The following is a 25,776-nucleotide window of genomic DNA, read 5'->3' on the forward strand; positions in this document are numbered from 1 at the left end:
TTGGTGTTCCAATCTTAGCTAGGCTGATAATTCAAAGTGGAGCGTGGCATTCCAGATCCTATGTGAGGAAAGGCATGATACATGTAGGAAACTTCTAGCACTTCTAGGTTGCAGGAGTTTAGAATTCAGAAAGAGATGAAGCTTGAAAAGAAATCAGAAGCCAGACCATGGAAGGAGGAGTGTGGCCTTCATGTTGTAGGTGGTTACAGCCACTGCTGGTTTGGAAAGGTTTTAGGCAAGGGGAGTAACATGGCTAGATAGTGTTTCATGTAGATCAATCTGACAGCTGCTTGAAGGCAGGTTAGAAGTTAGGTTTGAGAGATAAATGATGATGGCTTATTAGGGCAGTGGTAGGGTAGGGATGGAGAAGAAATAAATTTGACTAAAAGATAAAATTGGCCTGCCTTGAAAAGAGAATTGAATATGAAAAAGGCAACTTTTAGAACACCAAAGTAAAAAAAAAAAAAAAAAAAATTTCCTATTTCACACTTGAAGTGTATCAACTGGCCTGTGGTTTTCATTCATCACAGATATCATCTATTGGTTTAGAACATTCAGAATACAAGGGAAGAGGCACCATTTTGTTTTGTTTTGCCCCAGTGAGACTCTTGTGACTGCCTTTACAATTCAACTACTTCATGGTGTATTAGTCTTTATGATTTAAAAAAAAAAAAAGTTGGGAGTGGGGCGCCTGGGTGGCTCAGTCGGTTAAGCATCCAACTCTTGATTTCAGCTCAAGTCGTGGTCTCACAGTTCATGGGTTTGAGCCCCACGTACCACTCCATGTTGACAGTGCAGAGCTTGCTTGGGATTCTTTCTTGCTCTCTCTCTGCCCTCCCTCCCCTGCTTGCACTCTCTCTCCCAAAATAAATAAACTTATAAGAGAAAAAAAAAAAACACCTTAAAAGCAAATCTTCTGGTTCACAAATTCCTCCATGAAACTTATTGATTCAGGGATTTAGAAATAACTGAAATGACTTGTCTTTGGATTCCTATATTTATTGTTTGGGTATACAAAAACCTGTTTGATGACCTAGCCTAATGTCTTGACCTGCTGGAATGATATAGTACTCATGCACCAAATTATGTCACACATGAATAGCCTGGCTGCTGTGTCCTTCAGGCATGTAGCTTTCATAACTACAAGGGAATGCTCAACAATGGCTGTACTCTTTGGAATATCATATATTTGGGAGCACAGATCTTCACTAGTAAAACTATGAAAGCTATGTCTTTTTCCAAAAGCTGTATCAGTGAACATTTGTATTTTACTTAAAGAAAATACTGAATTAAACATTTTAATCGATTTTGTTATAAAAAGTTAAATTCCTAAATAAGTAATTTATTATGGATGTTAATGTGTAATTTTTATCCTCCTAAAATATGGGGAGGCATAAGGTTGGAAGTGCAAGTGTTATGCCCAGAATTCCTGATCTCCAAAGACCACCAGGGAGCCGAGTCCGATGCAAAAGCAAAGAGCCTTTATTCGAGCTAGCACGAGCTCAATCCCCTACCTGCACCGATGCAGCGGTGGATGCCGGGGAGAGAGAGCGAGTTTCAAAAGCACAAAGGTTTTATTGGGGCCTAGGGGCAGTTGGTGAGGTAATGGCTGTGGCCTCAGCCGATTAGCTGGGGAAGGGTCGGAGTCCTGTTACGCAGGTCGCCAGGCGTGTTTTGATCGGGAAGTTTGAATGGGTGAGCAGGAGGTTACTCAAGAGGAGGAGGCGTGGTCAAGGTGAGGGACACAGAACACGGTGGAGTCGGCCGGCGTAGGCCCGCCGTTTCACAAGCACCATGCTCAACGTGTGGCTTGAACTCACGACCTTGAAATTAAGACTCATGTGCTCTGTGCCCCAAGATTAGAAGTGTTTAAGAGAGTATCAGAACCCAAACTGTACAGCAATAGCTAAGTGAAGGTTATTGCAGTGTTTCTCCCAGAGAATGTTCTGTCATTCTGGTCAGAACCACGTGGCCCTCAAACCTCAGCAGGGTGTTCTCCCAAAGAAAAACTAGGTGCTGACAGTAAATGAAACAATGGTGGATATTGGTGTTAATAAATGTCTCTATAGGTATTAAAGGATTAGTAAACAATCCTGGAGAGTGCACGTCTACGAGCAAGAATGCCAAGGAAAAATAGATTTTTATTCCTTAAGGGAATTAATTTTTTGTGACTTCATTTGTCTTTTAGAAAATCACTTTAGCATCTGCGTCTTACCTATGTTATTTTTTGCTTCTCTGATTTTCTTTTGTAAATTATTATTTGTACAGTGCTGATTATTTTTCCTCTTCTAATTTCTCTGACTTTTATCATTAGTTTTAGATTCATTAAACACCTCATAAATATTCATTTATTTCAAAGTGCGTTACCATAGGGAGTATCATTCAGTTTTGTGCTTATTTCTCTTTGGCAGTTATGGAATTTTTTTTTAATCTTTATTTGTTTATTTGAGAGAGAGAGGGAGGGAGAGGGAGGGGCAGAGAGAGAGGAGAGAGAGAACCCCAAGCAGGCTCCACACTATCAGCCCATGACCCAACTCAATGCTCAGTCCCATGAACTGTGAGATCATGATCTGAGCCGTAATAAAGAGTCAGATGCTTGAGTGACTGAGCTGAGCCACCGAGGTGCCCCTGTTGTGGAACATTTTTTTATTTCTTTCTTGCTCTGAAGGAAAGGAATTGTCACTTCTAGAGTAACGAATATGAAGAATAATTACTTTTTTTTTACTAGTTTTATTTATTTATTTATATTTGAATTTACATCCAAATTAGTTAGGATATAGTGCAACAATGATTTCAGGAGTAGATTCCTTAGTGCCCCTTACCCATTTAGCCCATCCCCCCTTGAACAACCCCTCCCATAACCCTCAGTTTATTCTCCATATTTATGTGTCTCTTCTGCTTTTTCCCCCTCCCTGTTTTTATATTATTTTTGTTTCCCTTCCCTTATGTTCATCTGTTTTGTCTCTTAACGGCCTCATGTGAGTGAAGTCATATGATTTTTGTCTTTCTCTGACTAATTTCACTTAGCATAATACCCTCCAGTTCCATCCACATAGTTGCAAATGGCAAGATTTCATTCTTTTTGATTGCCAAGTAATACTCCATTGTGTATATATATATATACCACATCTTTATGCATTCATCCAGCGATGGACATTTGAGCTCTTTCCATACTTTGGCTATTGTTGATAGTTCTGCTATAAACATGGGGGTGCATGTGTCCCTTCGAAATAGCACACCTGTATCCTTTCGATAAATGCCTAGTAATGCAATTGCTGGGTCATAGGGTAGTTCTATTTTTAGTTTTTTGAGGAACCTCCATACTGTTTTCCAGAGTGGCTGCACCAGCTTGCATCCCCACTAACAATGCAAAAGAGATCCTCTTTTTCACATCCTCACCAACATCTGTTGTTGCCTGAGTTGTTAATGTGAGCCACTCTGACAGGTGTAAGGTGGTAACTCACTGATGATGAGTGATGTTGAGCATTTTTTTATGTGTCAGTTGGCCATCTGGATGTCTTCTTTGGAGAAATGTCTATTCATGTCTTTTGCCCATTTCTTCACTGGATTCTTTGTTTTTTGGGTGTTGAGTTTGATAAGTTCTTTATAGATTTAGGATACTAACCCTTTATCTGATATGTCATTTGCAAATATCTTCTCCCATTCTGTCGGTTGCCTTTTAGTTTTTCTGATTGTTTCCTTCACTGTGCAGAAGCTTTTTATTTTGATGAGGTCCCAGTAGTTCATTTTTGCTTTTGTTTCCCTTGCCTCTGGAGACATGTTGAATAAGAAGTTGCTGCGGCCAAGATCGAAGAGGTTTTTGCCCGCTTTCTCCTCGAGGATGTTGATGGCTTCCTGTCTTACATTGAGGTCTTTCATCCATTTTGAGTTTATTTTTGTGTATGGTGTAAGAAAGTGGTCCAGGTTCATTCTTCTGCATGTTCCTGTCCAGTTTTCCCAGCACCACTTGCTGAAGAGACTGTCTTTATTCCGTTGGATATTCTTTTCTGCTTGGTCAAAGATTAGTTAGCCATATGTTTGTGGGTCCGTTTCTGGGTTCTCTATTCTGTTCCATTGATCTGAGTGTCTGTTCTTGTGCCGGAACCATACTGTCTTGATGATTACAGCTTTGTAGTATACCTTGAAGTCTGGGGTTGTGATGCCTCCTGCTTTTGATTTTCAAGATTGGTTTGGCTATTTGGGGTCTTTTCTGGTTCCATACAAATTTTAGGATTATTTGTTCTGGCTCTGTGAAGAATGCTGGTGTTATTTTGATAGGGATTGCATTGAATATGTAGATTGCTTTGGGTATTATTGACATTTTAACAATATTTGTTCTTCCTATCCAGGAGCATGGAATCTCTTTCCATCTTTTTGTGTCTTCTTCAATTTCTTTCATAAGCTTTCTATAGTTTTCAGTGTATAGATTTTTCACCTCTTTGGTTAGATTTATTCCTAGGTATTTTATGGTTTTTTGTGTGAGGAATAAATACTTTTAAAGTTGAACTAGGAATATGAAAAAAACAAGTGTCCAAAAAAAAAAAAAAAAGCCTAGAGGCTCTACTCGAAAGAGTCTCTGTGGATTGCAGAGGATTTAAGTTTGCAATAAAATGTGTGAGCAGAAATTGTTGGCACATTCAGGCTGTACATCCAACAACTTTGCATTAAAGATTATAGTCTCTTATCAGAAGCTTCTGGAGTGGCCACATCAAGAATGCAGCATCTTTTTAGATGCACTTATTTGCAATATTTTAGTAGTTATGGGAGGTGTTTTTATACATCATCATATAATCCAAAAACTTCATTTTATTGATAAAAAAATGGAGATCCAGGGAAGCTAAGTAAATTGCCTGAGGTCAAATGGGGGAAGAAGCCATCTTACATTATTGTATGTATGCCTGTGTGTCTGAAGGAAATGATGACTAGGGAAATCTCTGAGACAAAACTCTGTGGTGGTCTTAGTGAAGGAATTTGATACTGTCCTTCCCTCTAGAAAAAGGTGAGTTGTAGGTCCTCTGCTATCATGTAGGTTTTGTTGGATGAATCTCATATCTCCCATTTCCCTTCTTCATCATAACAGATGATTTAGGGAGAAATAGCATGAGTGTCTGACATCTAGAAGACACATTATAGTAGATACTGTTTTGCCTTGCCAGATGAATTATATGACTTTCTTAGAAAAGGAGAGTTTCATAAAATTGGCATGATTTTTATGAAGATGAGTTTTGTTCATTTAATTAGTTGTTTTTTGTTTTTTTTAAGAACTTACATAAAAGCAGTTTTACTGAAAAGGATCTTTTATTATCTATTGTAACAGAGCAACACACATTCATTATCTCATAGTTTCTGGGTCAAGAAACCTCACATGGCTTATTTGGGTCCCCTGTTTTCACAGCCTATGACAAGGCTGCAATGAAGGTGTTTGAACTAGGAATCTCATCTGAACTAGCATCTCATCTGAAGTTGCAGCCAGAGAAGGGTCTGTCACCAGGCTCACTCAGTGACTGTTGACAGCATTCAGATTGGGTTGACTGAGATCCTCACTTCTTACCTATTTACTGGAGCCCTCCCAGTTACATGCCTCCTGGGCCTCTCCCACAATGCAGCTCATATCATCAAAGTGTGCAAGCCATGCAGACAATAGAGTCTCCCAACAAGACAGAAGTCATAATCATTTGTAACTTAATCGTGGCCATTACACCCCATGACCATTGTCATGTTTTACTGATTAGAACCAAGCTACTTGTCCAGATTACACTCAAGGAAAGGTATTATACAAAACATGAACACCAGGATGCTGGTATCAATCAGGACCATATAAGATGCTTCCTACAACAACTGTAAAGCAACCTTTCCAATAAGATCTCTCAATATCACTATTATTCTGTGAGAACTATAGTATGATATCCACAGCCTAAAATTCAAAGCTTTAACAGTTGCTTGGCAGGATATTTCCATATAAAAACACTGTCCTGCAACCCTTGGAGATCACTGGTCTTTAATGTGTTCATAGTTTTGCTTTTTCTAAATATCATATGGTTGGAATTATAGAGTATATAACCTTTCCAGATTAGCTTCTTTCACCACGTAATATATATTTAAGTTTCCTGCATATCTTTTCATGACTTGATAACTCCTTTCTCTTTAGTGCTGCATATTTCATTGTATGGATGTATCACAGTTTATTTATCCATTTGCCTACTGAAGAACCTGTTGGTTGCTTCCAAGTTTTGGCAGTTAAGTTGCTATAAACAATGTGTAGCTTTGTTATAGACATACATTTTTCAATTCCTTTGTGTAAATGCCAAGGAGTGTGATACGTCTATTTCTTAATAGAAATGTTTGTCATTAATATTTGCTAAGCAATTAATTTATAACTATGTTGTGCTAATTACTGTGAGCTATTACTGTTTCTAACTTCATGTATATAGGAACATATATGTAAAACATATATAACACTGTAATATATGTATTTAACTAAAACGAACTCATGTAAGTTCTAAAGGCTATTACATGATTTGAGGAATATATGTAAAATGGTCAGTCCTGAAAATCAATTCTGCCAAATGAATTTGAGAGTATATTTCTTTTTTTTAAATGTTTGTTTGTTTGTTTATTTATTTATTTATTTATTTAGAGACAATGAGTGGGGGAGGGGCAGAAAGAGGAAGAGAATCTTAAGCAGGCTCCACACTCAGCATGGAGCCTGACACGGGTCTTGATCCCATGACTCTGGGATCTTGACCTGAGCCAAAATCAAGAATCAACTGCTCAACCAACTGAGCCACCCAGGTGCCATCTTCCTCACTAATTTACTACCCTAAGCCCAGACTTCTTTGTCTCATCAATTCTTCACAAATTTATTTTTTTTTTGGCTTATGTCAATTTAATTATTAGACCAACCAAAGCATCTGGAAGGAAGAAGAGAATTTTCTGCCCCTATACCAATTCCACACACCAAATCATGTTCTACTTATTTATTGCTGTATTACAAACCACTCCAAAATGTAGTGGCTTAAAATAAGAACCATTCCTTTTGCTTATCTATCTGCAGTTTGGGCAGGACTTGGCAGGGATGAGTTCTTTCTGTTTCCTGATAACTGTGGCCTCAACTGGGACGACTGGAAAAGCTGGAGACTTAAAATGCCCAACATCTCTTTTTCTTTTGGTTACAGGACCTCTCCATGTGGTGTCCTCACACAGCCTCTCCAGCATGACAGCCTCAGGATAGCTGGTCTTATTATATGGCAAGTAGTCCAAGAACGAGTGTTGCAAGAGACCCGAGCAGAAGCTGAATAGCTTCTTCTTTATTACCCAACTCTGAGAATCTGAGAACACCACTTCTACCACATTTTATTGGTTAAGCAAGTCACTAAGGCCAGCCCATATCCAAGGTGAACAGAAATAGATCCCACTTCTTAATAAGAGGAGTGTCAAAGAATTTGCAGTTATCCTTAATGGGCCTCAAACCACAAAGTGTTCAGTTGCAGAGGTGTATCATGATTTATTTAACTAGTCCCTTAGACATTCAGGCCAGTAGGAGATTTTACTTTATGTGTGTCCCTGATTACATTCTTAGGATAAATTCTTTCCATTGGATTTGATAAGTCAGGTAACATACAAGTTTTATAATGTGTTTCAATGCCTAATTACCTGCTATGGATTTTTAAATACAATGTACAGTAAAATAAACTCTAAGAGAGTTCTGATTGCCTTCATATTTACTAAAACTAGATGTTTTCACTTAATTTTGTCTATGTTAATTTGATGGGTCAAAGTTAATTCTAATTTTAGTTTAAAATTATTAATACTTTAAATTTTTGCCTGTTATTAATTGCTCATTTCTTTGCTATTCTTTTCTCTTTCATTTTAATCTCTTTGTCCTTTTCTTCTGAATTAGAGGGTAATATCTTAAGTGTATTCTCTACAGCCCTGATTAAAATTTCTGAACTATCATTTATACTCTATCATTTCCATTGAGGATTTAAATTATTCTGTTTTACTAAATGCCTTCTTTACATGCTTCCTAAATAACCCAACTCCTTTTTGGTATCAGCTTCCTCCTCTTATGTTTTGTTCTAATTTGTTGTCTTCTCATTTAATCTGTTCTCTGACTTTGACTTTGAAGACATGTGTGATCTTGTGAGGAAAATTTAAGTTAAACACAAATCCAGTCCATTACTCTATTTAGTGGGCATTTATAAACCACAATATGTTGCTGTCCTGCAAAAGGGAAGGGATGAAAACGGGCACTCCTGTCAACCCCTCTAAGCTGTGGGCTCCGACTCTTCCCTCAAAACCTCACTAACACTGCAGATGAGCCCTGGAAAAGAAGGAGGGTACAGTATAGATTTGTATACAAAATACTGGTAAAGCTTAATGTTTGTTTTTCATTGGATAAGAATAAATACAAATGGTAGTTCTTCTGTTGGATTTTTATAGTAGGCTGGATCATCAGATTATTCAGCGAAAGTACTGTGTGACATGAAAAGCTCTATTCCCCCAATATAAATTGTCACTAAATACCTCTTATCTTTGACACTACCAATAGCCGCATAGAGGGGAGACGGTAGTTCCAGGATGCATCAACCTTGACAATCAACAACTTCCACCCCAGTGCTACTGCTGCAACTCCTCTTCATGGTATTCCCCAACACCGAGCCTCCTTCTCACTAGAAGAAGCCTTCTTTAAGTATGTATCAGCATACAAGCAGGTGGCCAGATTTTGCCACTGGCACTCAAGCAGAATCCTGGGGTCCCTGGGGCGGCTCAGTCAGTTAAGGGTCAGACTCTTGATTTTTGGCTCACAGTTGATGAGATCTGGCACCGCATCAGGCTCTGCACTGATAGTGTGGATCCTGCTTGGAATTCTCTCCCCCTCTCCCCCCCATGTATTATCTCCCCCCTTCCTCACTCTCTCAAAAATAAATAGACATTGGGAAAAAAAAAAAAAAAAAGCAGAATCCTTACCATAATGGCATGGCTGCTTTTTCTTCTAATATGTATAAAGCCTATGACTCCAAGGATCTCAGGAATCTACCTCCTTCTTTTCATATGAATGACTGTTGTCCTGCGTGATGCAAAGAATGTGATAGAAGTCATTTTTCTCACTGCAGACTCATCAAGTTTATCATAGAAATTCTACCCAGATGCTGGCAGTAGGCTGATTCCAAACATCACTTTTTCTAAACCCCCATGAGCATCTTGTTTAGAAATTGTGGGGCAACTTTCTAGCCTAGTGCCATTTTAAACCAAAGACCCAAAATATTTTTTAAAAAGAAACAAAATTGTATTAAAGATATTGTTTTGTCATTAAGTAAACTAATTTGCCTAGCTCAAGTTTGTGAATGAAAATATAAATACTTCAAAGTACAGAGTTGTTTGTAAAAGGACACCTATATATTAAGGCAATGCTTGACTAAATGTCCACTAAATTAAAAATTTAAGCTGTAGGTAATGAGTGATATCCTAGTGCCAAAAAGTGGAGCTACTGTTTTATGAAATAGAATTTCTATGTTAAGAATTACATTTAAATAGGGGCGCCTGGGTGGCGCAGTCGGTTAAGCGTCCGACTTCAGCCAGGTCACGATCTCGCGGTCCATGAGTTCGAGCCCCGCGTCAGGCTCTGGGCTGATGGCTCAGAGCCTGGAGCCTGTTTCCGATTCTGTGTCTCCCTCTCTCTCTGCCCCTCCCTCGTTCATGCTCTGTCTCTCTCTGTCCCCAAAATAAATAAACGTTGAAAAAAAATTTAAAAAAAAATTACATTTAAATATATATATGTATATATACATATATATGTATATATACATATATATACATATATATGTATATATACGTACACACATATACATATATTTATATATATATATATAAAATATTTGGTCAATTTTTCATGCTCTGTCTCTCTCTGTCCCCAAAATAAATAAACGTTGAAAAAAAATTAAAAAAAAAAAGAATTACATTTAAACATATATATGTATATATACATATATATGTATATATACGTACACACATATACATATATTTATATATATATATATAAAATATTTGGTCAATTTTTCAAACTGCTGACTCCTTTTACCCACTCAGTGTGATGGAATACCTTGAAAAAATTTAATGCTACAATTGCAAAGGTAGAATTATGGCAGAGCATGGGATAGATTTTGCCTTTCATTGCTGAAAGAAATATAGATAAAATATGCTTGCATCATTACTGATTGGTATCTGAGAGAGTTTAATCAAAATAATAAGTGATATACTGGCAAGAAAGTCCATTCTTAGTCTGTCATTAAAATCTTTATTTCTTTCGAAAAAATAAGAGATAAAAGTTGAAGTAATCTTTCATGTGTAATCACTATTTGTGTACATAAGATACCCATCACCTTCTTTTAGTGAGATGGATTTTTTCATGTAGATTTATGTAATAGCAAAGAAGAATTCATTAATAAATATTTATGTGGTGAATTACTATAAATATTGGACAGAGAGTGAATATAGTTACCTGTTATTCTCCAACTTTATTTCCACCTAGAAGCATAATCATAACAGATAATATTACTGAGCATTTACTATTTGCTCCACATTGTGTTAATTATTCCTGTTACAAAAGCCTGTATAATTTAACTCATGTTTTATACACAAATTTATTTATACTCACACATATATACTAATGTGTGTTACATATGTGTATTTATTTTAATAACTTAGGTATATTATAAAACATGGAAAAATAAAATGAATTTGATAAGATAAAATAAATAGTCCTTAACAGGTAGGTATAAATTCTATTAATTTTTTTTTTTTTTTTGAGAGAGAGAGAGAGAGAGGGGCAGATAAGGGGACGGGGGACAGAGGATTTGACTCGGGCTCCTTGCTGACAGCAGTGAGCCCAGTGTGGGGCTTGAGCTCACAAACTGTGAGATCATGACCTGAGCCGAAGTCAAACGCTCAACTGACTGAGCCACCTAGGTGTCCCTAATTGTATTCTTATTTTTCAGATGAGAGAACTAAAGATCCATGTGGTTAGATACCTTGTGGAGGAATTTACGTAATTAGTAGGAAAGATTTCCTATAAAAATTAATTTTATTGGTCTGCTAAATGTATATAAATTGGATTTTGTTATTACATTTTAAAAAGATTTCATAATAATATGGTTACTAAGAATGTATAATTCAACTACTACTCACATCAACTTTCATAATTTCAGATGCAAATTATCTTTTTGCTAGTGTTTAATTATTACCAAACTAAAAACCTCATGCGTTCAGTAATAATTCTGCTCGATTCCATTTTTTCTCAGACAAAAGTGGAAGCTAACAAGAAATAGCCAAATTGGAACACAACAATAAATTATGACAACGTTAATGAGGGAAAACCTTGTAGTTCTATCTTCTTGCATAGAACACATTGAGCTCTTTAAAATTCATGCATTGGAACAGAATTTTATGCCCATTTTCATTTGACTATGTAATATTCAGGGCTGTGGTTTCAGACTTATAAAATAGAAGCAGCATGGTTTCTAATGGGAACATGATCAGAAACAGATCTTAGGTGGTATTAACAAAAGGAGCATGTAGAGAATACTGACCAAAATATAGTTTTTTTTTTTCAACTTTTTTTTTTTTTTTTTTTTTTTTGGGACAGAGAGAGACAGAGCATGAACGGGGGAGGGGCAGAGAGAGAGAGGGAGACACAGAATCGGAAACAGGCTCCAGGCTCCGAGCCATCAGCCCAGAGCCTGACGCGGGGCTCGAACTCACGGACCGCGAGATCGTGACCTGGCTGAAGTCGGACGCTTAACCGACTGCGCCACCCAGGCGCCCCAAGTTTTTAAAAGAGTAATGGAAATAAACTAAAAAAACAAAAACAAAAACAGGAGTCTGCTGGGTGCCTCAGTCTTTATGATGTAAACTTATTACAGTCTACCAATGTGATATTTTAAAAGGGACATCTCACTTTTTTGTGTTTTTTTTTAATGTTTGTTTATTTTTGGGAGAGAGAGCAGGAGCAGGGAAGGGGTAGAGAGAAAAGGAGTCACAGAATCCGAAGCAGCCTCCAGGATCTGAGCACAGATCTGTCTTCCAGATCTGTCCGCACAGAATCTGACATCAGGCTCCAACTCACAAACTGCGAGATCATGACCTGAGCCAAAGTCGGACATTCAACCGACTGAGCCATCCGGATGCCCCATCACTTTTTCAAGTAATTACAAACAGAAGTCTAAGTGGGAGAACATGGTGGCTTAACCTATAGTGATAGTGGAGATGGAGAGAATTGGTTAGTGGAAGATATATTTTAGAGGTAGAATCTGTAGCATTCATTGAAGAATTAGATGATTTCAGAGTTAAGTGAGTAAATGGTTTGCAATTCCATTTCTTGGAATGGAGGAGAGAGTATTCAGTTGGGGAGTGTAGAGATTTTTAAAAACGAGTTTGGCTAAAATCGGTTATGGCTATGAGATAACAAATGGTCTGGGGCTGTGAAGAAAGGTGAGCGCTGTGTATGACTTCAGGAACTGTCTATACAGAGATGATGTATAGGGCCAAGGAAATTGATAAGATCACCTTAGGAGAGAGTTTAGAGAGAGAAGAGAGGAAAGGGAGGGAAGGATGGAGGGAGAGAGAATGGGAAAAGAGGAAAGGAAAGGAAAATAATTGCAAGCAGAACATAGTGCTCTTTGCATCAGGTAAGAACTTTTTTCATATTATCCCATTTTTTTGATCACTCAGAACCCAGAAATAATTACTTAAGTAGTTGAATTAAAATAATTAACTGATGAAACTGTGACTATTTATAATATTGATTTAAATGTTCTCTCTGGGCATCTGGATGGCTCAGTCGGTTAAGCATATGACTTTGGCTTAGGTCATGATCTCACAGTTTGTGAGTTCGAGCCCCATATTGGGCTCTCTGCTGTCAACACAGAGCTCATTTTGGATTCTCTGTCTCTCTCTCTCTCTCTCCCTGTCTCTCTCAAAAATAAATAAACATTAAAAATAAATAAAAAATAAAATAAGCTTTCTCTCTCTGTATTGGAGATATGTATGTATATATACAAATACTCTATATATTAGATGATTCATTAATAGAAAAAAATTTAAATGCATATTTTATGCACATACAATGTTACATTTATAAGAGTAGCTTCACAGTATTCTGGCATATGTATTAATGGTTCATTAATGCAGTTACCAGGAGAATGAAGTCATTTGGTTTATAAATGTTTCATGGCTTATAGTTCACTTGAGGCTTAGATTAATTTCATTTTTATATGCCATTTTTGGTCTATGTATTTCTGCAGTTCATTTAATCAAGCTGGTTTTTCATGAAGGAAAACTAACTTGAAAAGCACAAAATCACAAAATAAGTTTAAAATTTAAATGGACTAAAATTGAAAATGTTATCTTTGGTAAACTTGTCAGTGAATTTGTATGTCAGAAAAAAGAATACACTCTGAGTCCTTGCTGTTACAGGAGAGAACTTACGTTCTCACACAAAGAACTTTGAAAGAAGGAATAGAAAGCATGATGATCTAAATTTGGCTACTATATAACAATTTGGCCTTTTCCTATGACATTAATACATTAGTACGAGGAAGCTGTCAGAATTCTGATGTCAGAAATCATCTTCAACAATTGTCCCTCTCTTTCCCCTCCTTTTCAGTAGAAGTTGAACCCTAACAAATCTTTCCACATCTTTTCAACCTGTTCAGTCCTAGCTCCCTGGGACCTTATCCACTTAGAACAGCTTATCATTTCCCCAGAATGAACTTACTTACATGCCTGCTTCACCCTTGGCCCCTCCAATTCATCCTTCCCTCAGCTGCCAAGAATCTTCTATCAGTTTCTCCCGTGCCCACTGCTGTCCTAGTCCAAGCCACCTGTGCCTCATGCCTGTGTTACTGCCACAACATCCTCCTAAACAATTTCTGCAAAAACAGATCATATCATCCCATTGCCTAAAATCCTTCAGTGGCATTCCACTTCAAGTTTAATGCAATCTAGACTCCTTACCATGTCCTCTATGATCTGGCCTCTGCCTATGCCACTGACTTCGTTCCATCTCCTTCAACTTTTCTCTAATTCAAAATGACTACCACCTGGCTCACTTTCTAAGCCACAAACTGCAAAATTCCTTGCCACCTCAGAGAATTTGCTTTAAATCCTCTTCACATAGTCTTTCAAATGGCTTCTTTCTTAACAACCAAGTCTCAATCCAAATGACCTTTTCTTTTTTTTTTTTTTTTTAATTTTTTTTTTCAACGTTTATTTATTTTTGGGACAGAGAGAGACAGAGCATGAATGGGGGAGGGGCAGAGAGAGAGGGAGACACAGAGTCGGAAACAGGCTCCAGGCTCTGAGCCATCAGCCCAGAGCCCGACGCGGGGCTCGAACTCACGGACCGCGAGATCGTGACCTGGCCAAAGTCGGACGCTTAACCGACTGCGCCACCCAGGCGCCCCCCAAATGACCTTTTCAAGATGCCTTCACTGAATACCGAATCCCTCTCCCCTTTGCACTTTCCATCTTAATGGCATATGCTAACTTCTTGATAGAGTTCAGTTGATTCCTGAAATTATCTTGGATAATAATGTGGGCTCTGAGCTTAGCATAACAGGTTTCAAACATTGGCTCTTCCACCTGCTAGCTTCCACCCAGGAAAGGTATTTAATGTCTATTTCTTTTCCTCTAAAATGGGATAATAATACTTCATAAGCTCGTTGCAAGACCTAAATGATTTAAACCTAAAGTTCATAGAACAATGCCTTGCTAGTCATTTTTATTTATTGCAGATACAGTAGAATCTATACTAAACTATATCTCTTTAAAATACAGAGTCTAGTCTGTCCACTTCTGTATGACATCTGGAACACAGTCTGGCATTAAAGAGTAGATCCTCAATAAATGTGTGAGCTACTGTTACCTAAGTAGAGACCTAGTAAAGGGCAGCTCTGATCAGAGAAATTCAAACTCCAAATGTTTTAAAATAGTGTGGGGAAAAATTATTTATTTACCATTCTTGCCTTTGGCTCTAGTTGAAAATTTCTAACTGCCAAATATATTTATCCTTGAACACCAGATTTCAGTTACTGAGGTCTGGATACATGTGAAGTCTCAGTCCTAAAAAGAGAAATCAGCATGAAGCAGATTGTAAACGAACTTGACCTCCAGCCATGAAGCTGATATTAGAAACAAAACCACCAGGTCCAGATAGAATTGGGGAGTATTAGCCAGGTTACCTGGGTCAGAACTAGGGAGAAGGTTCCTGGATATGACCTGCAGATATAGAGGGAACCAACCCAGGTAGCTTCTCAGGATGGAAATGGGTCTGATGCTTTCCGGTGGTCAGGATTGGCTCAGAAATGGTCAGGATTGGCTCAGAACATGCCCTGCAAATAAGCACTAGTGGATCACATTAGTGTATCCATGATGGACTCTGCTGGAGAAGTAAGAGAGAGGGAAGAAATCAGATTACAGGGAGTTTTCCTAAATGTTGCTTATATAAATTGGTTCAGATGTGGATAAAATTGACAACACCCCATTTTCCGATTGTTGCTAAGATTGCTAGTTAAGGTATGTAGCATGTATTGATTTGTACTGCTTATCATTAGGAAATCGTGACTAGGTTAAACGTGTTATATAGGCCATGAAGCAGGAGGATTATTACAGCCTCTTGTTTGCCTCAAATTAATGATCTTAAATCAGAGTTTGATGGCACATGTACACAGGAAAATTGAATCTACCTTTTCCCTTTATCAAATTGTATGTCCCTATACCATTCACTGTGTTTGTAAACTTTAACAAGTTCTATAAGATACTGGATACTGTGTTTGGCCTTGGCAGGCTTTTTTTTTTTTCTTTTCTTTTTTTTTTTTTTTCTTGGCTGTAGCACCTGCTCAGAGTGTCAGAGTACAAATTTAGAAACCTATAGAGAGCCAGAGGGTCATCATTTCACGAACTGATTTGTTACAAATTTCTCAAGTGAAACTACGTTCCCTGGAAGACCTCTTGACATAAACAATACAAAGGTATGTGTCTAATCCTTCTGAAAAACTTGGCATTTAAACAAAACATGAAGCTGAGTTACATAAGGACTCCAATACCAATAGTCATGTTACATAAAGTGTTGCATGTTAGGAAACCTTAGTGTATTCTCCTATGAAATTACTCTCTATGCTGCATAATAACTTGTTTTCATGGACTGAGAAAGTTATGCTATTAAATTTTAAGACCTTTAAATTATAAGTTGTTAAAAGATTTAATATTCTTCTAGTCTCGATTTTGGTTTACATAATTCATAGCTACTTTTATACACATTACTAATGAAAAATTTTGATATATGAAGTCAGATGTATGAATTGCTACATCTAATTTTAGAAAAGCTTTCTGTATTTCTACCAAACTGAAAACAATTTGATGTATTTGACAATTACTTGAATATTTGTGAGTAATGAAGCCCTTTAGAGCTAAAGCTGTTTATACAATTTCATTCAAAAGTTATTAATAGCAGTATTCTATAAGTTATTATATTGTGTGGATTGCTCCTCATGATATTTAAATTCACTCCTTGAAATAAAATGTTTTTCAAAGAAAAATAAAGATTAAAATGTTGAGTTGAATAACCCTACGGTCCACTGGAAAAGATTCTTCATTCTGTAGTTTTTATCCAAAGAGCCACTATTACTTTGCTATTGCTTTCTTCCCCACCTTTTTCTCCTTTCAAGTCTTTCTTCCTCCCTCTGGTATTTCTAGCCATTCGGTCTAAATCAAGATCACACACTCTACTTTGCTCCCTAAGTGAGTGGAAACTATATAGAAAGTGTGTATAGAAAGATAGACTCCTCCCTTAGCAGAACTGAGCCTTTCTCCCTTTTGCTCAGCCAGAAGCCTAGGAGTAGCAGGAAAGGCAGAAGAAAAAGAAAAAATGTTCCAAATACATTTAAGGAATTGGAAAGCAGAACTAGGAAACTGGTTTGTAGGATTTGGGTGTTTTGTTGTTTGTTTGTTTGTTTGTTTGTTTGGCAGTTGGGTTGGGAAGGCTATTAACACACTTCAAAACTCTAAGGAAAATGAAACTCAAATAGAATTATCAGTCATTTGTTTTCTGGCTTTACAACATGGTTGCATGCATTTAAAATGAGGAACTAACATTGTTTAAGAGAAAATCTAGTTGTATACCAATTTTAAAACTTTTTCTTTTAAATTGCTAAGAATGAAGAATTTGATGAAAAATGCTAGTTCTTTCACATCAAAGTCAGTTTGGTCGAAGTCAGAGTCCTAGTGAGTGGAAAAAAAAATTCAGAAAAGTTCATTGAAGATACACATTTTTAAATGACTTTCTAAATACATTTCTACCCCCTTCCCCAATACTTAATTTAACCCATCCAAAGAATACGTTAATCTCTAATAGGAATCCAGCCATAATAACATCATCAGTTAATCCTTGCTAAATATCTCAAAAGAAATTTTGCAGACTCAAAATTCCCTGTAAAAAACATTCTTATTTTTCAGGATGTCAAACTTGGGACAATTTGACTCTGATTTTTACCAATCTAATTATACTATTGATAATCAGGACCAGAGTTCTGAAGATTCTAATGCCTGTGGAAATCTTTATGGATCTAGACAGTAAGTATGCTTTCACTTTAAGAAGTCATAATATTTTAACAAGGGAGGGCTTCCTTGGGGAAAGCCAAAGCTCTCTCCAGCATATCTTGGTAAAATACCCGAGAAGAAATGCCAGGAAAGGTCAGGGAAATTAATTCACTTCACTGCAGGCCCGTTTATAGGTGGGTGGCTTGTCTCCTGTTTTCAAAATATCACTTAACAGGGAGCCTGAATACAGACCCTGGACAGAACAGAAAACAATTTTCATTTTACATGATATTTTCTGGGACACTGATCAAGAAGTAGATTTTATTTAATTAATAAACATGTATCAAGTGCCTGCTTGTGTGTTAGGAATTAAGAAGGATGCTACGGACCCAAAGATAAAAAAAAAAAAAAAAAAAAAGTCCATAATCTTTTCCCTCATAAAATTTAGGAATTTATGTTGGAGAGAGGGCAATTAAATATGCAATTATAATACAGTGTGAAAGCTCTTAAATGGAATTAAAATACACATATTTCAGAATGTGTTAGTTATTTGAGTTGACGGTTTAACTTGAGTTGAAAATTAAAAAGACTAAGAATTTAGTATTTACCCTCACTAAGGTAAATAGGGCAAGAGCATTTAGAGTAAGAAGAATTTGTTTCAAGTTTTGGCTCTATCCTTTGTTCTTTGTGATATTGGGAAACACTTTAACTTCCCTGAGTATCTTAAACTGAGAAATAAGGGCATTAATAATACCTATTTCATGAAATTATCATGAAGAAGAGTTGTGATAATGTGTAGGAAATTGTGTTGTATGGTAGAACCATAAAATAAATATTAGTTTTTTCTGTGACTATAGCTTGTCACATCAATGGACACTTTATTGTCTAAAGTCATTTAATCTTATTGTATTTGTTTTTACAGTTGCTTCTTTGGATGTTCTTTTGTGAGTCTAGATTAGGGAATTGTGACAGGCGTCAGACCTTTCAACTTTCAAGATATCTAAAAGTTATTGAACTCTTACTGTGTGTTAGGTACTGTTGTGAACTGTACATGAGTTAGCTTTATTGGATCTCCAAACAATCCTGAGATGAGTGCTTTTATTTTTCCCCACTTTACTTATTTTTCCCCTGTTTTACTTATGAGAAAACAAGGACCCAGAGAAATCCAGGAACTTTTCCAAGTTCACACAACTAGTAAGAAATAGGGTTTGGATTTTAGTCCAAGGTTATTGATTAGACCCATAACTAAGGTGGGCACACAATTTATTATAAAATCAAGACATTTTTAAGAGTAAAATGCATGCCATTAATAATAATTGTGGTACAATGGGATTAAAACTGGACCATCTTAGGTGAACTGGGATATGTGGTCACTGTTTCATTCCAGCAAGTTTAGGCCAAATATAACCTCATAAGAAATATTTTTAGTTTATTAATTCTTGAGTGTATTTTTCTAAAAGCAGATAAGTATCATGAAAGATCCAGATGAAGGAGGAAAAGATAGAATAAATACAACAGACAGCGGGTATGCCCAGAACAACTTAGAAATTGTTTCCACTGGATGATCAGTCCTGAAGACAGACAGATAGGTGCTGTTTTCTACCTACTCCTGCTGAACCACTTCTCTAAGGCAATAGGGAAAGGTATTGGTATAAAATGTTTTTAAAACTGTTGAAGTTTAATATCTGGAGTTTTATCTCATTCACATCCCTATTCTATGTCATCCAGCTTCAGTCAGGTTACCATAAGCATTTCTTAAAATGAAAACCAATCTATACCACTCCCTCCCTCCTTCTCTCTCTGTGAATATTATCATTAGGCAAATTAGGATATTTAAAAAATATTTATAAGAAAAAAAGGACAAAAGGATAAAGCTATAGAATTGGCTCTATCATTGCAGAATCTACAAAAAATAACTTGATTTTATTTAATTTATGATTTACACTTTGGAAGGCCAAGAAAAAGTGTTTGGTGTCAGAAAAGTGTTAATCAGGCAGAGGGAGTAGCTTGAACATTAAAGTATTATAGGATGGTAACTCAAAATACATAATCCACAGTGAGAGCCATCTGATAGGATTTTTCTGCTGTGTTCTCCTATTTTAGTGACAGAAACGAGTCACCTTCTGTTTATTTTCTCCTTTCTCTTCTCCAGTTGGAATAAAACACCTGGGTAGTATCTACAGTCTACATTTTCAGACTAAACTAAAAAGCCCGATAAAAGTGAAACAAAGCTTTCTCCTTATGCAGGGACTCATGGACCACAGCTTTCTTCCCGCCAACACCACCCAATTTTCTTTCTTCATTTGATTACATATGTCAACATTGCCCAGAAATCAAGATGACAAAGAGATGGAAATTAACATAACCACATGAGAAAACTCAAGATTATATTGTATTAGGTTGATGGCCTGGCCTGCTTCAGTTGCTTAGCATTTCAATCCAAGTCTTGATTTGGCTGCCGTAACATTTAAATTCCAGTCCACACTGCAAGTCTCAGGAATTAGAAAAGGGCATATTAGGTATGGTAGTTTTTTTTTTTTTTTAAACTTATTTTATTTTATTTTATTTATTTTTTTTTAATTTTTTTTTCAACATTTTTATTTATTTTTGGGACAGAGAGAGACAGAGCATGAACAGGGGAGGGGCAGAGAGAGAGGGAGACACAGAATCGGAAACAGGCTCCAGGCTCCGAGCCATCAGCCCAGAGCCCGACGCGGGGCCCGAACTCACGGACCGCGAGATCGTGACCTGGCTGAAGTCGGACGCTTAACCGACTGCGCCACCCAGGCGCCCCGGTATGGTAGTTTTATGAGGTACATAAAATATGGAGTCAAGTCAGCGACTTACTAGTGTACATCAAACTCCAGAGATTTGATCTTTTATTCATACAGTGAATTGTTCAATTAAAATACACCCCAAATCACAGTAAAGATGCTGACCATCCTGGCAAAAGACACAGGAATCCAGGGGATAGCTATAATCAGTTAGTCTCCTTCTCTCTGTCTCTGTTAACCCTTCCCCCATTAATGGAAACTTGTTTTAAAAAGCTTGCTCAGTGGCATACTCATCTGAAAGCTGGTTGACTATGCTTACTAAGACAATAAAGATATTTGTATTTAAAACAAAGTTTCTTATTTGAGAATGAACAAGGAGTTTTCTCATCTTAAAAAATTATTCAGTCAGGGGCGCCTGGGTGGCTCAGTCAGTTAAATTTCTGACTTCGGCTCAGGTCATGATCTCAAGGTTCGTGAGTTCAAGCCCCACATTGGGCTCTGTGCTGACAGCTCAGAGTCTGGAGCCTGCTTCAGATTCTGTGTCTCCCCTTCTCTCTGCCTCTTCCACACTCATGCTCTCTCTCTCAAAAATAAGTAAACATTAAAAAAATATATATTTTAAACTATTTAATCATTCAGATAGGCATTATTTCCAATCACCTCTCACCAGTTATCTAGGCCATATTTTCCCACTATATTTTTCTTTTTTTTTTTTTAATAGAAAATCTATTCAAATTATTTAGAGCAAGAAAGAGCTACTTCTGTGGAAAAGGTGACAACTAGACAACTCCCTCTGAATGTTTTGGTAGGGCTTTAACAGACAGACTGAACCTCAGCTTTTCTGAATCCCCAGACCTGATCTTCCTCTAGTATCTCTAACATAGTTAGTGGTACTGCCAGTGGCACAAAGTCACTGTGCACCCAACAGCTCAGCCAGAATCCGGGAATGTGGTATAAGTCGACTCCCCTGCCCCCATTCCTTAAACCACACCACCATCCAACTGATCCTGTATATTTTGTACTGACCGAGATTATTTGTTTGTTTATTTATTTAGTTAGTTAGTTTATCTATTTTGAGAGAGACAGAAGCAGTGCAAGTGGGGGAGGGCCGGAGAGAGAGAATCCCAAGCCGGCTCTACACTGCCAGCGAGAGCCCAATGAGGGGCTCAAACCCACGAGGCCATGAGATCATGACCTGAACCGAAACCAAGAGTTGGACAGTTAACCGACTGAGCCACTCAGGTGCCCCTGTTCTTACCAAGGGTATTTAGAATGCCTCATTTTACTGGCTCAACTGGAGACTTACATAGATAAAATGATTCTGGGAGTACAGACCAATGTTATTTTTTTTTTAAACCAGCAGGGTATTTTCATTGTAGATCTGTCATATTGTTGTCTCAGGCTATTTCAGGTGATAGTATTACAAATTCTGAAACCTTCATTGTCTCAGGTCTTTGGAAGCATGCTGTGTCATCTGGCTCTATGAAATATACCCATACCTGAATATTAGTTAAATGTGCAGTTAGACTTTCAATGAATTGTACTTACCTGTTGATACATTTTTTACCACCTGATTTATACTCTAACTCTCCATATGGCACTGGGAGTTAGCTCAACATCTACATGCCCTCTGGATCAGACTGACAAAGGAAAGCAGCTCAGATGACTGTTGTAATGAAGTCCATACCTACAGTTTTGGAAAAATGAAACTTAGTAAAATACGTAGCTAGTGACTGTGTAACAGGATGCAGAAAACATATTGCTGGAATCACAAGAAATTATTACTGAGTCTTTTTTTTAATGTATTTTTTTTTTGAGAGAGAGAAACAGAGTGTGAGAAGGGGAGGGGTAGAGAGAAAGGAAGACACAGAATCTGAAGCAGGCTCCAGGCTCTGAGCTGTCAGCACAGAGCCTGATGTGGGGCTTGATCCCATGAACCACAAGACCATGTCCTGAGCCGAAACTGGACGTTCAACCGGCTGAGCAACCAAGCACCCCTTACTGAATATTTTACCAATGATCTTCTATTTTTACATTGCAAGGTGAATGTTAAGTCCTGTTTCCTCAGAGGTAAAATATTTTCCCCAGCTGGAGACCATGCCTTAACATGACATCATCCATCTGGAGACTAGTTGGAAGTTTATAAACCCAGGTATGGGTGGTGAAAAAGGAATTACTGAAGAGATGGTGAAGATACAGAGGATTTTTATATAGACCAGGTGTGTGGCCATTGCTTTATTGCTTAGAGACAGATGTCTTGGCATGCATGTAGTGGAGATTCTCCTGGTAGGAAAACACAAGACTGGTGGGGTGTTGGTGAAGTCAGTTTGGGTGTTCCAAGGAAGCCAAAATGGTGAAAAGCTAAAGGTGATTAGCACAGAAAGCCTCCTGGCCTCCTATTAATGTTGTTTTCTTTGAGAAAGACACAACTATTTACAAATAGAGAAGGAGCTGTTCCAGGATGTGTGGAAGGAGTCTAGAATGCTTTAGTGTAAGCCTCAGGAAGAAAACAGCATACAAATACTTAGCTAATGCTTATTGATCATGTTTTGGGTGCCCAATATTATTCTAAGTGGTTTATTTATTTCAGCTAATTTAATTCACAATAACCTTATGAGTTCCATTATTATTATTCTATTATACAGCACTTTTTTTTATGGCTTGGGTATATTGGTAGAAGAACATTGAGTCCTGTTCAGCTTTGGTATTGACTAATTTTTTTTTTTTAATTGCTTCTTGGGGTGCCTGGGTGGCGCAGTCGGTTAAGCATCCGACTTCAGCCAGGTCACAATCTCGTGGTCCGTGAGTTCGAGCCCTGTGTCAGGCTCTGGGCTGATGGCTCAGAGCCTGGAGCCTGTTTCCGATTCTATGTCTCCCTCTCTTTCTGCCCCTCCCCCATTCATGCTCTGTCTCTCTCTGTCCCCCAAAAAATAAATAAATGTTGAAAAAAAATTAAAAAAAAATAAAATTGCTTCTTAATTGGTTCATACTTTTTGAGGTATAATTGGCATACAATGTTATATTAGTTTGAGGTGTACAATGCAGTGATTAGATAATTCTATACATTAAAGTATGCTCATCAGGATAAGTGTAGTTACCATCTGTTACCATGTGTTCTTACAATGTTAATGAGTATATTCCCCATGCTTTACTTGTCATTCCCGTGACTTATTTATTTTATAACTGGAAGTTTGTAGGTTTGAATCCCCATCACCTATTTTGCCCATCCCCCAACCTCCTCCCCTCTGGTAACCACTACTTTGTACCATGAGTTCTATTATTATGCTCATTTTACAGATGAGAAAACTGAGGCACAGATGTGACGTAATTTTCCTAAGATAAGGAGACTGGGACTTGAACACAGGATTTTACTCCAGAGGCATGTTTGCTAACCACTCTACTTGGTTTGGAATAAATTCTATCATTAGATTATTTCTGCAAGAGAAATGTAATCCCATGCAGTCAGGAAGCAAAAGAAGAGTCATGTGACTAGAATGTTGCCAGTGGTTCTAAAGGGATTTTTTGCAGTCATCTGACAGTTGTTTTAACTTTTTATTTAAGTATTTATTTTTACAGGAAGAAGAGATGCAAAGTTAATGTTTAAACTCTACCAGCCGGAGTCCAGTGTTTTCTTGGTCTAATTTAGTTGACATTTGTTTCATCTGGAATAATGTGCTGAGTTAGAAATCATCAAAATTTCAATATGCATCTTCTCATAGAGCTAATTAAGATGCTGTGTAATCAAGGAGAAGAGGAATATTTTGTTGATACACTCTGCACAACTCCCATTGCTATATGGACTGTAGATAGGATAGACCCTTACTGTCTTAACTATTGGTTACACTAATTTAACTCATGCAATTGCCTTTAATAGGTTAATAATTCAGTGCTATGGGCTTAATAAAGCAATTAGGAAATTGTCCAGTCCATTCTCCTTGAATGACTTTCATGAAAGGATACTGTAGGCTTCAAAGATGTCACTGAAAATATAAGAGAATTTTGTTAGCATAGCCATCAGAGTTAGCACCATCTAATATAAAAGGATAATGCTAGAAAATGTGGGATTAAGTGTACATTCAATATATATGATTAAGAGTACACTTATGATGAGCACTGAGTAATGTATAGAGTTGTTGAGTCACTGTAGTATACACTATATGGTTACATGAAATTAATATAACACTATGTTAACTATGGAATTAAAATAAAATACTTAATAAAAGAAAAAAGGATGTATGGTTAAATAAAATTAGCAATTTTAAGAAAAAGGGCATGAGAATTGGGTTATGTACAGAGTTTGTTGGGTAGAACTGTGAACTAATAATGCAACTATATTGGTATTGCTTAGATTTTATTGAGATATAGGGTTAAATCCCAGAGTCAACATGTACAACATTATAAAAAGAGAGAATTTTAAATCAGATAGTGATAGGAGGTGACCATGGTAATTTTTGTTAGATAAAAGGTTTTGAGGTTTCCTTTGTAGGACATATTTTGAAATTATACTTTCTTAAACAAGTGGTGGGAAAATTTTAGTATTATGCCAAGGACAACAGAGGCCAAGCTCCTGATGAAGAAATTTTCTGGATGAAGGAGCAGAGAGGGAGGAAAAAAAAAGGGGATGGGAATTAGCTGGTAATGGGCTCTTTTTTTTTTTTTTTTTTTTTTTTTTTTTTTGGCAAAATGTTTTTCTCTTTGCAGGGATTGGGTCAAGGTAGCCAGCCACCTATGCCAAATTTCCCCCCATTCATGGAGATTGCTTTCCAGGGAGTAATTGTAAAAGTTACCTTTCCTCAAGCCTGGTTAATCACACCTGGGTATGGGTTTTAGTGAGGCCAGGACAGTTTGTCAGTGAAATAATCTTGGTTAGATGCTGGTCCATTAAGCCCACTCTATTTTCCCCTTTTATTCTACATTAAAAACCGTATAGATCAAGGGGGGCTTTCATCAACCAGCATGCCCTTCAGATTATTATAATTCATTTCTACCAGTACTTTAAAAAAAAGTTTCTTTATTTTGAGAGAGCACACATGTGAGCAGGAGAGGGGCAGAGAGAGAGGGAGAGAGAATCCCAAACAGGCTCCATGTGGACACAGCACGGATCTCACAAACCGTGAGATAATGACCTGAGCCAAAATCAGTCGCTGCTTAACCCACTGAGCCAGACGGGCACCCCTTTGCCAGTAATTTTGATAGTGCATCTATTTTGGTGAGAAAAGAAAAAAAAAAAAGATTAAGAATATGCCTCATGGCTAAGTGAACAGTAACAGTAATCAACATATGCTGTTGGGGATTCGAGAAGTATTGCACGAGTTCCTGGCCCTAAGGAGCTTACAGCTGAGTTAACGAATGATTAAATGCATGTATCTTTATTTTGGCAGCTTTTTTTTTTTTTTCCCCAGAGAAG

The 25,776-nt window shown here is 37.2% G+C and overlaps 1 protein-coding gene across 1 annotated transcript in view; it reads left to right on the top strand.

The window, feature by feature from the left end:
• The window catches only part of YIPF7 (Yip1 domain family member 7), a 46,737-nt gene that overhangs the window by 3,889 nt on the left and 17,072 nt on the right, over positions 1 to 25,776 (top strand). The window contains exons 2-5 of the mRNA XM_032592998.1: positions 7,176 to 7,394; positions 8,552 to 8,692; positions 15,890 to 16,028; positions 17,512 to 17,628. Of these exons, the coding sequence (XP_032448889.1) occupies positions 17,513 to 17,628 (116 nt within the window). The 5' untranslated portion in view covers positions 7,176 to 7,394; positions 8,552 to 8,692; positions 15,890 to 16,028; position 17,512. The remainder of the gene's footprint in view (positions 1 to 7,175; positions 7,395 to 8,551; positions 8,693 to 15,889; positions 16,029 to 17,511; positions 17,629 to 25,776) is intronic.

Source organism: Lynx canadensis, chromosome B1 (genome assembly GCF_007474595.2).
Source record: "Lynx canadensis isolate LIC74 chromosome B1, mLynCan4.pri.v2, whole genome shotgun sequence".
Lineage (NCBI taxonomy): Eukaryota > Metazoa > Chordata > Mammalia > Carnivora > Felidae > Lynx > Lynx canadensis.